Genomic DNA, 13996 nt, shown 5'->3' with positions numbered 1-13996 from the left:
AAACAATGATTAACAACAATCAACGTTATACCACGCAGGAGATAGCTGATATACTCAAAATATCCAAATCAAGCATTGAAAATCATTTGCACCAGCTTGGTTATGTGAATTCCTTTGATGTTTGGGTTCCACGTAAGTTAAGCGAAGAAAACCTTCTTGACCATATTTCTGCATGTGATTCTCTACTGAAAAGTGATGAAAACGTTCTGTTTTTAAAACAAATTGTGATGGGCGATGAAAAGTGGATACTGAACAATAACGTGGAATGGAAGAGATCGTGGGGCAAGCGAAATGAACCACCACGAACCACACCAAGGGCCAATCTTCATCCAAAGAAGGTGATGTTGTGTGTATAGAGGGACTGGAAGGGAGTCCTCTATAATGAACTCCTTCTGGAAAACCAAATGATTAATTCCAGTAAGTGCTACTCCCAATTAGACCAACTGAAAGCAGCACTCGATGAAAAGGTCCAGAATTAGTCAACAGAAAACGCAAAATCTTCCATCAGGGTAATGCAAGACCGCATGTTTGTTTGATGACCAGGTGAAAACTGTTACAGCTTGGCTGGGAAGTTCTGATTCATCCACCTATTCATCAGACATTGCACCTTCGAATTTCCATTTATTTCAGTCTTTACAAAATTCTTTGAATGGAAAAAATTTCAATTCCCTGAGAGACTGTAAAAGGCACCAGGAACGCTTCTTTGCTCAAAAAGATAAAAAGTTTTGGGAAGATGGAATTATGAAGTTGCCTGAAAAATGGCAGAAAGTAGTGGAACAAAAGGGTGAATACATTGTTTAATAAAGTTCTTGGTGAAAATGAAAAATGTGTCTTTTATTTTTACTTAAAAAACTGAAGGCAGTTTTTGGCCCACCCAATATATACAATGGAATACTACTCAGCCATAAAAGAGAATGAAATTCTGCCATTTGCAGCAACATGGAATCACCTAGGCAATATTATGCTTAGTGAATATAAGTCAGACAAAGACAAATACTGTATGAGATCACTTATATGTGGAATCTAAAAAGTAATACAAATGAATCTATATGAAAAACAGAAATAGACTCACAGATACAGAAAACAAACTAGTGGTTACCAGCGAGGAGAAGGAAGGGGGGAGGGGCAAATTAGGGATATGGGACTAAGAGATGAAAACCATTATGTATAAAATAGATAAACAGCAAAGATATATTGTACAACATGGGGAACTATAGCCATTATCTTGTAATAACTTGTAATGGAGAATAATCTATAAAAATACTGAATCATTATGCTGTACACCTGAAACTAATATAATAATGTAAATCAACTATACTTTAACAACAACAAAAATAGGTGCATGTACCTGTCAAGCAGTCTATCTCTTCAACTCTGACATTTTTTTTTTGCGGTACACGGGCCTCTCACTGTTGTGGCCTCTCCCGTTGCAGAGCACAGGCTCCGGACGCGCAGGCTCAGCGGCCATGGCTCACGGGCCCAGCCGCTCCGCAGCATGTGGGATCTTCCCGGACCGGGGCACGAACCCGGTCCCCTGCATCGGCAGGCGGACTCTCAACCACTGCGCCACCAGGGAAGCCCTGACATCTTTTTACAAAAATCAGTTGTTCAGTATCTGTGACATCTGACTGTGATGTGGCCAGGGGTAAAACGGGAATACAACAGGAACAAACAAACCAGACTCCCCAGGCCCAAGCTGGGCTGCAGGAGGATGACTGTGCTGATGCAGGGGGTACTAACGCTGAGTGGATGGACCACCTCCTCGGTGCTGGGGTGCTGGCGTGGACCAGACGGTGCCACTGGGACACCATCCTGCATAAGGCACAGGGGGAGCTCTGAAGGGTTCTGCCCTTTCTCTAGTTTACTTGGTTTTGAAACAGTACTATGAGCTGTTAATTACCTGAAATGATTTCCTCCTTGTACTATTTGCTTATTGTCTGTGTCCTCCTTTGTTCTGCTCTGTATCTATCTCCAGCCCCGGGAACCGTGTCTGCTGTATGGTTGCTGTTCACTGAACAGCTATTTAGGAAAAAGGCCAGATGAGTCGGAGGTAAAGTGGTAGACAGGCCTCTCGCCTTTTTATCAAGAGACTGATATCCTCCTCCCTCAATCAACCTAACCCCCTTCCAGGAACACACACAGTGTGTTCTTAGTCACAGAGAGAAAAGAGATCTACGGTGGTTGTCTCAAAAACTTATCTGAATTTTAAAGAAAACACTGGGAAATGAGAGGAATTGTTTAGTGAAAAGATAAGACTCTCTAATGATGAAATTTCACGTTTCTAGCTTTTTGGGTTTTCTTTTTGTTTGCTGGTTTTGGTTTTGGTTTTGGAATCAGGTGTGTCACAGGGTTCCTCACGTGTATAGTCCAGGCACCTGAACTCTCTCTGGGGTGCAGGACTAGTGGGGGTGGACTGTTATTTCCTCTGTAAGCTCTGTTGTACTAGGCATCTGACCATCTTTATTAAGTGAATATGTTCACTTAGTATGTTTTTTTCCTGACATTATAAATCGTTGGGTGAACAGGCTCAGTGCAAAATCAGCGAAGGTTAGTGGCAGATTGTAAGCACCGAAGGGCAGTCTAGGTAAAGTGGTGTCTGTGTTTCGTACACCCTTTCTCTTCAGCCATCAGATGACGAAAGGTGACAATGCCTTATGTAGAGAGATCATTAAGAAATGCCTCTTTTGCTTATTTTGAGCAGGGTCATCTGATAAAAGGCTTTCATACAATAGTCTGCTCTGGGAAGCACCCGTGAAGCACCATTGTGTTTTACCCCATTGCCTTGAGAAGCACCCTGCAATTGCAATTTACTATCAGATTACAACACGCCTGTCATATGATATCACTCATACGTGGAATCTAATTTTTAAAAATGATACAAACGAACTTATTTACAAAACAGAAACAGACGTACAGATATTGAAAACAAACTTATGGTTACCAAAGGGGAAACGTGGTGGGGAGGGAGAAATCAGGAGTTTGGGATTAACATACACACACTACTATATATGAAGTAGATAACCAACAAGAACCTACTGTAGAGCACAGGGAACTCTACTCAGTACTCTGTAATAACACATATGGGAAAAGAATCTTAAAAAGACTGGATATATGTTTATGTATAACTGAATCACTTTGCTGTACACCTGAAATTGACACAACATTTTAAATCAACTATGCTCCAATAACATTAAAAAAAAAGAGAAGAAAGGAAAACATGTCCCACCATGGAGGCCCACATGCTCAGATGCATTTTTCATTTTATACTTTTTATTTGGTGTCTTTTTCAGAGAAAGCTTCCTTGTTTTGAAGCAGACTTGCCCAGACCCTAAGGCTGTCTCTGGTTTGAAGTTACTCACCTCTCCAGCTGCATTTTTGACCATCTGAGTACCTTTTCAAACACTGGAATCCTATCCTGGCCTGTCAGTACCTGGCAGTTTTAAGAAATGTATATATTTTTATGACACAGAGTACACTTTTAACATTTAAAATCTCTTCCTACCATCAGTGGGATGATAGATACAAAAGTACTTTATTGTTTTAAATTTTTATTTTATATTGGAGTATAGTTGATTTACAGTGTTGTGTTAGTTTTAGGTGTAGAGCAAAGTGGTTCAGTTATACATACACATATATCTATTCTTTTTCAGATTCTTTTCCCACATAGGTTATTACAGAGTATTGAGTACAGTTCCCTGTGCTATACAGTAGGTCCTTGTTGATTATTTTATATACAGTAGTGTGAAAAATTCTTTACAATGAAAAAAAGAAAGATTATTAAGTGATAGAAAAGTATTCAGGTTAGTAATGATAATTACTACTTTTATTATATTTCTACCTCTCTTTTGAAGCCAATTTCAAAATTACAATGGAAAAGAGTAACGTGAAAACAAATGTTCCTCGACCTGCCCTGCCCTCCCTGGCTGCTGTGTCAGCCTCCCTCTGGGTGGATAAATGAGGGGAACTCTGGTGCAGGTCACACAGGTCTCTGTGCTGGCCTGGCCTCCTTGCTCAGGTCAGCACAAGCTCAGTGTTACCAGAAGCCACTGCAGGAGAGACAAACCAAAACCTAAATGGTAGCTGCATGCTTGTGATCATCAGAGAAGAGGAAGGCAGGGGAAGGAGATGTGGGGGCCCAGGAGCTGCAGGAGGGAAGGGGGGAGGGTATAACCAAAAGTTCTCCGTGCCAGCCTTTGGGGCAGCAGAGGGCCAGAGTGTGTTTGCTGTTGGAAGTTTTCTTACAGGAGGCTCAAGAAGGAAGCAAGTTCGTGAGGTCTTCCAAGTGGCATCTGAGCGGAGAAAACGGTGGATGGGATTTTCTAGGGTCAGCAAAGCCACTTAGCAGGTCTCTAAGGCTGGCCTGGCTTGTGATCCTAGTTTACCTCCAAAGAGAATCAGTCCTGCCCTTGCATCCAAGATCCTTGCCCATCCATCTAAGTCCTCAGAATTTCAGTATCGCAGCTTGAGCTAGCTTCTGGGCTATTCTCACTCTCTTTTGTCAACCTCTTTCCTGCATTTATTAATACAATCCCATGACTTTTTTCCCATTTAGTTTTTTAAAAATTTAGTTATTTATTTTATTTTTGTCTGTGTTGGGTCTTGGTTGCTGCGCATGGGCTTTCTCTAGTTGCGGTGAGCTGAGCGGGGGCTACTCTTGGTTGCAGTGTGTGGGCTTCTCATTGCAGTGGCTTTCCTTGTTGCGGAGCACGGGCTCTAGGCGCATGGACTTCAGTAGTTGTGGGGCACAGGCTCAGCTGCTCTGTGGCACATGGGACCTTCCCGGACCAGGGATCGAACCCGTGTCCCCTGCATTGGCAGGCGGATGCTTAACCACTGCGCCACCATGGAAGTCCCTCTCATTTAGCTTTTGATGTGACAAATTACATGAATAGATTCTCTAAAGTTGATCCACTCTTGGATTCCTAGTTTTAGTCTACTTAATCACCAGGGGTTGGTTTGTTTGTTTGTTTATTTTTTAGTGATAATTCCTTGTTATTTGAATGACTGATCTAGGACTCAACTTAGATATTCTAATATTTGTTAACTGGCTACATAGCCAAAATGTCTCTGGTCTTCGTGATGCACCAATACAGCAATGGTCTTTGCCTGCCAAAACATCATCATAATCATAAATAGAGTTACTAGATAAAATACAGGACACCTGTTAAATTTGAATATCAGGTAAACAACAAATAATGTCTTACTATAAATGTGTCCCATGCAATATTTTATGTATACTCACATTAAATTGCATGGGATGTACAATAGTTATACTAAAAATTTTTTGTTTATTGGAAATTTACATGTATCTGAGTGTTTTATATTATTTGCTAAATCTGGCCATCTGAATCATAGAAAAATAAATAAGCATAATCTTTAGAAAAGAATAAATAGATGTTAAAATTAATAAACAGTGTTGTCAGGGGGAAAAAATGTCAACAAACCCTCCTAACAAGTAGACTCCTGTTTCTGAATGCCACAATGGGGTGGGGAAATAAGAAATAATAAAGATTGTTTTAATTCATATAAAATAAAGAAACATAGAAAAAAATTCAGATTGCACCAAAAAAACTAGATTCGCTGGTTTTGTTTTAAGGAAGCAAACGCAAAACACCACAACCCATGAGATCCTGCTGGGGTGGATAGCTCTCCTTTCCAACCACCTCCTCTAATTTCTCAGGAAACGCTTCTATGCTGTCTTAGGCACCAGAGGCAGACTTTTCTATTCTTTTTATGTTACATAACTTTTTTTTTCAAGTTTTCAAATCAGCTCTTACTGGCTTGAAATTTCATGTCTATGAAACTAATATTCCCCTTTTTTTTTTTTCAAAAATACTTCCCCAGGGACTTCCCTGGTGGTTCAGTGGTAAGGACTCTGTGCTTCCATTGCAGGGGGCACATGTTCGATCCCTGGTCGGGGAACTAAGATCCAGCATGCCGTGGGGCACGGCCAAATAAATAAATACAAAAATAAATATGTAAAAAAAAAAAAAAAGTACTTCCCCAAAATGTCTGTAACTACCTGGCTTTTCTGCAAATTGTCATGCTGCTCAATGCCTATCTACTGGGTCTGAACTTCCTCTATATTCTGAGAGGGAGATGGACAGAAGGCTCTCTCGGAACTACTCATAGGTACAGCCACGTAGCTTTCTCTACAGGAGAGGGAGCTGTAGCTGTTCCCTGTTTGGTTTGAGGAGCCAGAACTGAACTATTCACACACAAAATGATTTGGGAGACTTTTAACATTTCAGAACAAAATAAAACTGGATTAACGAAAAGTCACATTTATCCAGGTATCACCACAGTTTCATTGCATTATTGAAATGATTATAATTTTGTCACAAACACAAGTAAGTCTTGGGCTATAGAATAAATTTCATGTCATTCATTCCTTTAGTCAGTGAGTTGTGTGCCTGTCATGTACCAGGAACTATTCTAGAGACGTAAGGGTGAATGAGACCAGGCCCCAACCTCCCTGGGAAGTGACTGGTAAATAGGGACAATGGCATACAAATCAATAATTACATTACAGTTTCATAAAAGCCATAATATGTTTGGGCACAGAGCATCACGAGGATATGGGAGGGGAAGGCATTCATTGCATCCGGGGTGGAGGATTCAGGAGAACTTCCCAGAGGAGGTGACCACTGAGTTGAATCTCAGGAGTTCGTCAAGCAACGATGGCAAGGAAGGCACTGCAGCTGAAGCACAGCTATAGAAAGCTCCGTGGCCCGACAGAGGTTGGCACATTCAAGTACTTATATCATAGGATGCATGGCGGGAAGTGTCTAGTAGGAAAGGAACACAGCACAAGCTTACACGGGGCCTCTTAATGAGGCTGAGGGGGCTGGAATCTATCCGAAGGAAATGAAAAACCACTGAAGGGGTGAAAACAAGAGAAAAATAATCACAGTTTTGTTAGAGAACCATCACTCTGGAGGTTATGTGAAATTGGGTTGGAGAAGAGACTAAAGGCAAAGAGACTAGTTAAGAAGTTAATGAAGTAACCTAGGTGAGAGCTAAGAAGGGCCTAAACCAGTAGGGAGCAGAGAAAGAGTTCCGTTTTGGCCAAGCTGAGCCCAGGGCTCCTGGGACGTCTCCAAGGAAGACAGATGATGAATATGTAGGGCTGGAGCTAAACAGACATCCCTGATTGGAGTGATCTGGGGAACCATCAGCCCAGGAGGGAGATAAAAATGATGAAAGTGTGTCACGACCCTGAGATGATGTAAGGAGTGAGAAAAGAAAAGATAAATACAAAAGGAACAGGTGGGAGAGAAAGATTCATAACTCCAAACGGGAAAGGAACAATCAGAGTCCTAGGAGACCAAGAAGAAAATGGCCTCATAAGACCCAAGGAAGAGGAGGGTTTCAATAATTGATTATGTTAAGTGCTACAGAGAAAAACAGAAGATAAAGATGGAAATGGGTCCTTTGGGTTCGGCTATTAGAAGGCACCGGTGACCCAGACAGAGCAATTTGAGTGCGGTGCTTGACATGGCAGCCAGATCGCAGGGGGTTGAGAAGTGAACGGAGAGTGAAAATGAAGATGTGTTGGCTGTCTTTCAAAGAGACTGGGAGTTATAGAAAAGAAAGAGGGAGGAGGGCTCGCGGAGACTCAGGAGAGCTGGAAAGGAGCTCACAGGCTCTCTCACTTTTCATTATGAATGTATACCTACCAAAGGGAATAGAGACGAATGTAACAAATGACAGGGGACCAACCCTAATTATCTTCTATTTCCCCATAATGACTAGAGCAGAGGTTGGCAAACTTTTTCCTAACAGGCCAGAGAGTAACTGTTTTAGAGCTTGTGGGCCAAAATACAGGCTATTATCTGTTTTTATATAACCATTAAAAATATAAAAACCATTCTTAGCTCAAGCGTTGGAAAAAAGCAGGAAGCTGGCTGAGTTTGGCCCATGATTCTTGGTTTGCTGACCCTGGACCACCATGTATTTTTCTGAAAGAAACATAACATTGTAAACACAGCTGAAGCCCTCCTTCCCCCAATCTCTTTCAAGTTACCGGCTCTCCTCAATTAACACGGATCAGTCCCACACTTTCCAAATACACCCGTGTCCCTAAGCAATAGAAGCAGAATTTGGAGTGTTTTAAAAACTTTAAATAAATGTAATTATTCTGTAATTATTAATCTTCCACTGGTTTTTGTCAACATTACATTTGAGACTCATTTATCTTAATACATTTGGCTGTAGTTCATTAAGTTTACCTGCTCTATGATATCTCATTCTGTGACTATACCAAGTTTCATGTATTTTTCTTTTGTTAATAGATATTTAGATTGTTTCTATTTTTACAAACAATGCTACAATCCACATCCTTGGCCATGACTCTTTGAGGTCGAACATTTGTGAGTGATGTGACAGTGAACTGTTGTAGTTGTATATCTCCAGTTGACTAAATATTTCCCGATTGTCCTCCAGAATGGTTGAATCGAAAAAAATTCCTTTTCCGATAACCTCATATAGTTAGTAACCTGAAAAATTCGCCCAGTATGCAGCACCTAGAAATACTGGATGAAATAGAAGAAACAACTTCTTGAATGTATAAAGAAATAACAAAAAAGCAAGGAAATCCCAAGAGCCCAGAAAATATGGAGAAAGAAAAAAAAAACTTGTAGAGGAAATTTAAATTCAGAGCCATACCTACCCACCTATGGGGACTTGCCCAAATCCCGCAGGATATGAGAAGCTATATAGTACTCTCAGGCGTTCCTGTCTACCTACAGGGTCAAAAGTGAAAGCTAAAACACCAGTTCATGGCTTTAAAAAAGAAAGAAAGGAAAAAGAAAAGCAGCTGCAATGATTCTGGCAAAGTTCAAAGTCAGCTGCACTTCCCCCAGGCTGACCTCACCATCATCCTGACACTGTGGACCCCTGACCCACGGCCTTGTTTTGAATTTGTTTTTGTCTACTTTTTCTCCTTGGCAGTCACTTTGGTCTCTTTGGTCACCTTTGGTCTCTTTGGTCTCTTTGGTCACCTGCTTCTGGTTACCGGCTTGCCTCTGCTGGCCTGCACCTCTAATGAGGTTTTGGTACCTCACACAGCTCTTGGAGGCTGATCCCTGAGGTCTCCCTCTCCCCAACCCTAGGCTGGGGTTTAAGCCTGAGGTCCAAGCACCCGCTCTCCTCGAGCCCAGAGCACACCCCTATCTGAGTTTCTTCCAAACGCTATTTTGTGGTGACAGGACTGAGGCTGTCCTGGGAAAGTATTTACAGTAGCTTGGTGACAGGATCAGAAAATCTGGGGTTCTGTTAAATAGGGTGGGCCAAGCTCTGTGGGCTGGGTTTTGCCCTAATTCCCCCAAGATTTTCATCATGATGGGAGGTGACAGATACAAGAAGCAACAAGATCTGATCTACATAAACTTCAGATAAAAATTATCAAATAGTGAATAGTATGTTTAAAGACATAAAAGAAGGAATAAATAAGGAAAAATAAAACCAAGACTCTCTCTATATATTGTACAATATTCTAGGATTTTCTAGAAATGGAAAATATGGTTACTTAAATTCAAAGCCCAATGCATGGGTTCAGCAGCAGGAGACACTAGAGGACTGCACTGATCTGCCCTCCCATGGGCGGTGCCTGGTTCCTGTTTCTCCACATCTTTGCCAACAGTTGAGGGTGGTGCAAACTATATACACAGGTAGGCAAATTGCAGGTTGCACTGTTTCTTTACAGAACTGAGCCTATCCCAGCCAAAGTCCTGCCCTCTCCTGGTTTCCTGGGTCAGCCTTCTAGACACAGAAGAACTTTAAGCCTTAATAAAACCCTCTCTGCTTGTTTGTTTTTCTTCTTTTCTCTTTGCCCCTGAGGGCTGTTTGGTCCTTGGGGTCAGTTCTTAGCAGGGCTCTCCCACGGCAGTGACTCTGCCTGACAGAGGGCTGGGCTTTCTCTCCCTGGTTCCCACACCCCAAAGCCTCTTACCCAGTGACTTCAACATTCTGTTTTTCCTGCTTCTGGTCTTAACTGTGCTAATCCCCAGATTCTCTGTTGCTCACTCTGTACCTTTCAGCCTCTCCCTTCCCCTCCACAGGCCGAAGTTTAACCCAACTCCACTATCCCTTTTCCCGTCAGCCAGTCTCTGACCCAATCAAACAAATACAGCTCCTTTATGAACATGTGATAAACTTACCGCCCAGCCAAGAGTTTGTATGATACACCTACACAGTCAGGAAGGCACCAGAGACATACTTTTCCAAACCTAAAACTAGACACATAGCCTGGCAGAGCCTGAAAACCCAGAGGTAATACAGTGTATTGTTAGAGCGTGGACTCCTGAGGCTGAATCTTACTTAGATCCACTACTTAGCTGTGTGACCTTGGGCAAGTCAGTTAACCCCTCTGTGCCTGTTTTCTCATCTGTAAAATAGGAATAATAGTAGCCACTGTATAAGGTTTGTTATGAGAATTGAATGAGTTGGTCCTGTGTTCAGAACAGGCATATACTGAGCAGTATGTATGTTGGCCATCATCATTTTTACTACTTGAAATTGGGACTGTCCCAGGAAATAGCAGATGGCAGTCACATTCACTGAAATAAAAACAGTATCAGAAAGTGCAGTTTCATCTTTGCAACCCATATTTTCTTCTCTTCTTTCTCTCCTTCTGAAGGTTCGTCCAATAATTATATGATCCTTACTGTTCTGAAACAGCCCAGAAAAATCTCCTAGTCCTCTCTGTCAAATTCCATGTTTAGCTCTGGTCACCAAAACAGTTACAGAGGACTTATTTCTGCCTTGTGACTTTTTGCTCTTTTTTCTACAGACCGTTCTGCTTTTAGCAGCTAATAAATCCCGTGCTTTTGGTATCTGGAAGTTGCTTTTAGCTTTCTGATAGTGTTAAGCTGACATTGAGAGGGCACAGGGTAAGGAACGAGGTGGCCCTTCATTCCACGGGCAGAATGTTGCCTTGAGTCTGAACTTTCTTAGCATCCTACACTGGCCAAGATACCTAGGCTCAGAGCTTTTCTTTAATTATTCTCATCTGTTTTGTCAAAATCCCAGAAAAGCTATTTTCTCATTTCTCTCACTTCTAAGTGGATTATTTCACTTGTGATAGTAATCAGTTCTGCACCACACTCTCTATCTACATAAAGCAAAAATGATGCTGACTCAACCGTAATGATGCTGGTCTCAGGTAACTGCAGTTATTAAATAATGTTGCCTATTTGTGGTTAATAAAGGCTTGACTTGAGATAAACCTGGATTATGCCTGCAAAGGAGAATCAGGCTGTTCAGTAGATCGGATTCTTTTACCAAATACCTCCAAGGTATTTTTTGAAGGATTCAAAGAAATAGATACAACTGTGACACCTTTAAACGAACTCACGTCCTAAAGTCTCAGGCACCATTAGCTCAAAAGGATATACCTTATTTAATTTTACAATATATATTCAGTCCTTAATTTAGAACAGCCTTTCCCTTGGCTAATCTCAAAGTAATAAGCTTTGATTATACAGCTGCTTGCAAGTGGGCAGTTTTGCATTTTCAGGCACTGGGAATGGAGACAGGTGAGTGTGTGGGATGATTCAGATAATCCCTGTGCTCCCCTGAAATGCAGCTTTTCACCTTCCACTTCTCCTGACATCCTAACACTACCTGCTCTCAGGAGCTCATCAGTCTTTAGTGATCAATCTCATACCCATTCTAGGATGATTTTAGTATTTATCAAGAATAACTGAGTTTCTCATTTATGTTGACCCCTTACAAGATTTGGGGAAATCAAAGATGAACAAAAGGGGATTTTCTTTTCCCTGGAGGTGCTCACAGCCTGGTGGGAGGCATGGACACAGACACAGTTATGATTCCAGGTGGTTAGCTGGGTTTACAGAAGTTTAGGTCTCTGGGGGCATAACAGGCAGCGTGCCAGGGAAGGGGCAGTGAGAGAGACACCAAAGAAAAGGTAACATTCAGTCTGAGCATAGGCATAGGCATAAGGCATTCATTCAGTAGAAAAAAATGGAACTTGTCATCACTTGTGGCCAGAGCCCCAGAGGCCTGGAGCATACACTCTGTACCGTGACTGAGGGGCTGCAGCTGGGGAGCAGAAGGGAGACAGAAGGAGATACCGTGGAAAGGAGGTTGCAGTGAGAGGCCAGGGGCCATAAATGAGGAGCCACCGGAGCTCTTTCAGGGGAAGAGTCACTGCTCAGATACGGGTCTCAGAGGGACACCTTTCACTGAGTCCTTTGCACCTCCTGAACTGTAGACACTTTGAGTCAATCATTTTCAGATGCTCAAGAAACTACTCAGGCAGGTTAAATGTCATTCTCGGGAGTGTGTTTGAGGCAAGTGTGGTGGCTGTGAGAGTTAAAAGAGGTGAAGAGGGGTGGCTGGGCCCTGCTCCCGTGGGTGCTGAGGGACGCCCCTCAGGGAAAGGAATATGGTCCAGAGGTCCAGGCAGGGGGCGTGGTCGATCCCCTGCGGGGAGAGGGGAGAGCCTGGAGTCTAAATCAGGAGAGCCGACTGTCGGTGGGTCTCACCTTCCTCCACCTCAGTTTCTTCATCTGCACCCCCAGAACAGCTGTACACTCAGTATAGCTGCACCCCCAGTACAGCTCTACACTAGCAGCAGGCAGTGTTCACTGACAGGAACCACAGGCAGCTAGCTTACTTACCCAAGGGCAAACCCACACAACTGCAAGAGGCAATGGAGGGTGATTGTACTTGTCGTCAGGGTATAAATCAACTGCTGCTCTTAGCTCATAATTATGAGATTTAATATTTTGTCTTTTCTGGTACCTTTGATTCACTACAGTCACATTACTTTTTTTTTTTTTTTGTCACGTTACTTTTTAAAACAAAGCTTCATTAGTCACAATCAATACAAAGAAAATCTCTCCCAAAGTAACAAGATCAAAGGAAAGCAGATGAAAGACTTAATAAGTTACAGTGGATGCCTGGTAATTCCTCAGATAATTTCCTGTTTACTTTTTTTTTAATTTAATTACGGTGTTTCTTTAGTCTACTTTCCAGTAGTAAATGTCCATACTCCAGTTTTCCAGGAATTTTTGGAACCAGCAGACTTCTCAGCTCACATTATTAAAAGTAAATTCATAATTTCTCTGTTTCAGCTGATTGAAACGTTCTTTTACAGGAACTGCCAAAGAGTTGATCATTTTCTTAATATGCCCATTAAAGCCGGTAAATGACTGGGACCGGTAAATTACATCTTAGAAAACAAAGACTGCGGGAAGGGCGTAAATTCAGTGAGTGAGCTGGAGCTGGATTAGCCGGCTGCAAACGAAGCCAAGTCCCTCCTCCCTCCTTCCCCCCGAAAAAGACAGTTCGACTTTTCTCCACTTTTTTCACAGGAAGGCTTAGATTTTTCCGGGTGTTACCCTCCCCGGCAGAGTTCTGTAGCCTCGGCACGAGACAAGCGTTCATTATCCTCCTCGCCTGGAGTGGAAAGCCTAGGGGTGCTTACCCTGCGCCTGGCGGGTGGGGAGGAACGCGATGACCAGGGCGAAGATGAGGGCGGCGCGGCGAGCCTCGGGATACGCGCGCCCCGGCATCGTGATGCTGCGCGCAGTTTCAGCCCCGCAGAAACGTGAACGTTTCCTGTTTCCTGCTTGTTTGGGTCGGTGCTGACTTGAAGCAGAGGTGTTTGCCTGTTTTTTAGGAAGTGATGTAATTCGGCAGGAGCCTGTCAGACCAGCAAGAATTGCCAAAGAGAAGTTGCTCTTCAAGCACTGATTTAGTTAACACGCCTCTCGAGCCCTTGTGCCTCCGTCTTTTGACATTGTCCCCGTGGAAGCAGTGTCCGTTGCTCAGATGTCATTCAGAATCTGGGACTGGGGGGTCGGTTCTCGATTTGTGATTTTATTGATCCTCAGACTCCAGGTCAGCCTCCAGGGCTGCCTGGAGTCTAGAGCAGCGCTCCCCGGTAGAACTTTCTGACAGGATGGAAATGTTCTGAATCTGAGAGGTCCAATACAGTAGCCATTAGCCACATAGGCTGCTGAGTACT

General features: G+C 42.7%; 1 protein-coding gene across 2 annotated transcripts in view; it reads right to left on the bottom strand.

Moving 5' to 3' along the window:
* TMEM154 (transmembrane protein 154) overlaps window positions 1-13633 on the bottom strand; it is a 47103-nt gene extending 33470 nt beyond the window's left edge. Inside the window, exon 1 of one of the 2 annotated variants that reach the window (XM_032632714.1) lies at window positions 13454-13633. In XM_032632714.1, coding sequence (XP_032488605.1) covers window positions 13454-13541 — 88 coding nt within the window. In that variant the 5' untranslated portion in view covers window positions 13542-13633. The remainder of the gene's footprint in view (window positions 1-13453) is intronic. The other variant, XM_032632716.1, reaches the window with a different exon arrangement.
* Window positions 13634-13996: the final 363 nt, after the last annotated feature.

This window comes from Phocoena sinus, chromosome 5 (assembly GCF_008692025.1).
Source record: "Phocoena sinus isolate mPhoSin1 chromosome 5, mPhoSin1.pri, whole genome shotgun sequence".
NCBI lineage: Eukaryota > Metazoa > Chordata > Mammalia > Artiodactyla > Phocoenidae > Phocoena > Phocoena sinus.
This window is presented reverse-complemented; position numbering and strand designations above follow the sequence as displayed.